This window comes from Fukomys damarensis, unplaced genomic scaffold, assembly GCF_012274545.1.
Source record: "Fukomys damarensis isolate Sample0158 unplaced genomic scaffold, DMR_v1.0_HiC HiC_scaffold_19, whole genome shotgun sequence".
Classification (NCBI taxonomy): Eukaryota; Metazoa; Chordata; class Mammalia; order Rodentia; family Bathyergidae; genus Fukomys; species Fukomys damarensis.
In genome coordinates this window covers 65,191,784-65,194,640 of record NW_022900931.1, presented here as the reverse complement: position 1 = coordinate 65,194,640, position 2,857 = coordinate 65,191,784, and the positions used below count along the sequence as shown (strand labels likewise).

Here is a 2,857-nt window from a genome sequence, read left to right as displayed (position 1 = left end):
AGTCTGAGTCGCCATCTTGAAGCTGGGCACACCGAAGCGAGAAAGGCCAATTGGCTCTTTGCCATCCTTGGTGCTGAAAGGGAGGGCTAGGCTAGAGGGAAGAACAGCCCGTATAGTTATGGGCAGATGAAGTCGTGTAGCTGCCATGTCTGTTACGGGCACCCCTCTCTTCCCTTTCTCTGGAAGTTGATTATGGATAAGCCACGTCAGGTCGCTGGCTTTCGTTTATTGTGCTCCCGGGTAGGCATGCGTGAACAGCCATGTTTCTTGAGGGTGAATCGAAATGACCTAGGCTGGTTTCTGCTCACCCTTACTACATATTTCTTATGGGCAGTTTGCTATTGCTTACGCCCCACTAACTCCGCAGAAGCCCGTGTGGCCGCTTTGGTCTCTGGCAGCTCGGACCAGGGAGGTGGGATGGGCAGAACGCAGGAGCAGGTAAACGGAAATGACGCAAGGCGCCGCCATACCTTTTGAGGGCGGAGACGGCATCAGTCTGGCCATGCTGGCTACGGGCACGTGAGTGGAGGCGGCGTTGTGAACCGCGGTGTGGGGAGTATTTGGCAGCCCCGAGGCCAAGGGGCGCTGGCCGGGCGAGTAACTTAGGGGAGGGGGACGGCCTACATAGACCAGAGGACAGAGATTGTCCAGTGGCCCTTATCTGAGCTCTGACAAGGAGCCTTCTCCAGGAACGGTCGTGTCTGACCCGAGGCAAATCCTAGACAGCCGTGTCTTCGGCGTCCAGACCCCCTGAGATGCTTCCTTGGCGGCGGACCACGTCCCCGGGGCTGGAGGTCACCCGCGGGGTTCTGGGCGCCCCGCACCCGTCCAAAGGCGGGACTTCCGGTTCTGGCTCCCACCTGGGCGGGATTTCCTGTTTTCTTCCTGGAGCAGTGGGTCTACCCGGGACCCCGGGCGCGGTGGGGAGGTGTCTGCGCGGCGGAGCGGGGCCCCCGACGCTCACCCGGCCTCCTGCATGATCGCGTTCTCCATTCCTGCGGGTGAGGGCTGCCTCCAGCTTGACGGCGCGGCGGGTGGGAGTCCTCTGGCTTCCCTCGCCTCTTGGGGGATTTTGCTCTTGTCACCTCCTGGAACCACTTTCCTCACTCTTATTCCTTGCCTTTCGCCCCTCCTGAAGGTCCTGTCACTTTTCCTCATCTCCGCATGTGCGGGACAGGTCTCCCTAATGTTAACTTCTGCATTGAGGCGGGACCCCCCCCACACCCCACAGGACTCTCGGGGGTGGGGGGAGTCGCTAGGCTCGGTCTCCTGGTTGAGAATCGGAGTCCGCGGTCTCCAGGCCCTGGCAGGGACTTCGTGTGGCTCTTCCCACCCTTTTGTCCCTGTCTCTTCTGATGGGAGATTCACCGCCCACGCAACCCCCCCTTCCTGTGGCTGTCCCGGGAGCCCCCTTTCCCTGTTCCCTCCATGGCAGAAGGGCCTGGGACCCAGAGTAGTGAGAGCCCAGGCCCGCATGCCAGGCTGCGTGGCCCTGGATCTGTCATGTCCCTGCTTGGACAGGATCACTGTCCAGTGCTGTGCAGTTTGGGCTTCCAGAAGAAGCAGTTTCAGCCCCACTCCTGCCTTATCTGGCTGTGTGCCTTCTGGCCAGTGTCTTAAGCTCTCAGCTTCTCTCCCATCTGGGTGAGATCATGAATCTCACCACCTAAGGGAGCAGAACAGCAGTGAAAATTAAAAACAGGCTCTAAGGGGCCGGGGATTTAACTCAGGGGTGCCACTGCCTGCCTCGAAAGCTCAAGGTCCCGAGTTTGGTCCTGGGTACCAAAAAAAAAAGAACAGGCCCTGAACTGGGTCTGAGTTTCTGACTACAAAGTGGGGTGATGAGAGCTCGTCCCTCGGAGAGAGAGAGGGGAGATGAGAAGGCTGCTGGTGGCAGCCATGCCTTCCTCCCAGGGCCTGAGTAGTCCCTGAGATCACAGTGCCCACCTCTAGGTGGCCACTGAGGTGTCAGGGTAGACCCTGCACAGAAAGTCAGGCCGTGGGCCAGGGTCACACAGCAAGTTGGAGTCAGGGTAGGAACACAGCCCCCAGCCTCTTGCCCTTTTCCCCATCATCTCCCTAAGGGACACGCCTGTCCTGGGCAGAGGGAGTCCTGCATTTGGGGAGTCCACAGTGTGACAGAGGAGGCGGGCAGTGGGACAGCTGTCACTAGCTCTGTGACCTGAGCTGGGATGGCGGGACCCCAGGCTTTGCAGGGAACTCCCGGGAGCCGACCGGGCCCAGGGAAGGAGGCTCCAGGACCAGGCTTCAGAGGACTTCGGATACCTCTTGGTGTGTTTCTAGCACAGAGCAGCTCCCTGGCCATTATTTGTCTTTATTCAAACCCCACATCCCGGGGTACTCAGTCACAGACCTCAGTCCTGTCCTGAGGGCTGTGTGTATCAGGTCCATCCAGGGTGAGGAATCTCGTCCACACCAGATGAGGGGCGGACTGGCAAGGGGCAGGGGCAGATCAGAAAGAGGTCCCTGTGGGCCTTCTGCGGGGTGGGCCGGGGGCTGTCCCCAGAGATGCAGCGCCTGCCACACGTGCAGCTTCAAACGTCCCAGAAGACGGAGATGCTCACGTTACCTGGCGTAGCCGAAGCGTGGTCCTTTCCACGTGGAATCAGTGTTTCCCCTCCTACCTGTCTGTACTGTGTGCAAAACTGTGGGCGGCTCAGATGCCCCAGGCACGTCCTGAGGACATGAGATGGGCCGGGCCACGAGGGGCCCATCGGGAGGAGAGGGGCAGGTGTCGGGTTTGGAGAGGCCCCCAGCTGAGCAGCAGTGGAGGCCAGGCCGCGAGTGCCATCCGGGCTGGGGAGGCGCAGTGGCCAGGCCTCAGCCCCTCTCCTGC

The 2,857-nt window shown here is 60.6% G+C and overlaps 1 protein-coding gene across 1 annotated transcript in view; it reads left to right on the top strand.

Moving 5' to 3' along the window:
* The window catches only part of Akt1s1 (AKT1 substrate 1), a 5,690-nt gene that overhangs the window by 411 nt on the left and 2,422 nt on the right, over positions 1-2,857 (top strand). Inside the window, exons 2-3 of the mRNA XM_033766022.1 lie at positions 368-519; positions 895-1,645. Coding sequence (XP_033621913.1) covers positions 449-519; positions 895-1,645 — 822 coding nt within the window. The 5' untranslated portion in view covers positions 368-448. The remainder of the gene's footprint in view (positions 1-367; positions 520-894; positions 1,646-2,857) is intronic.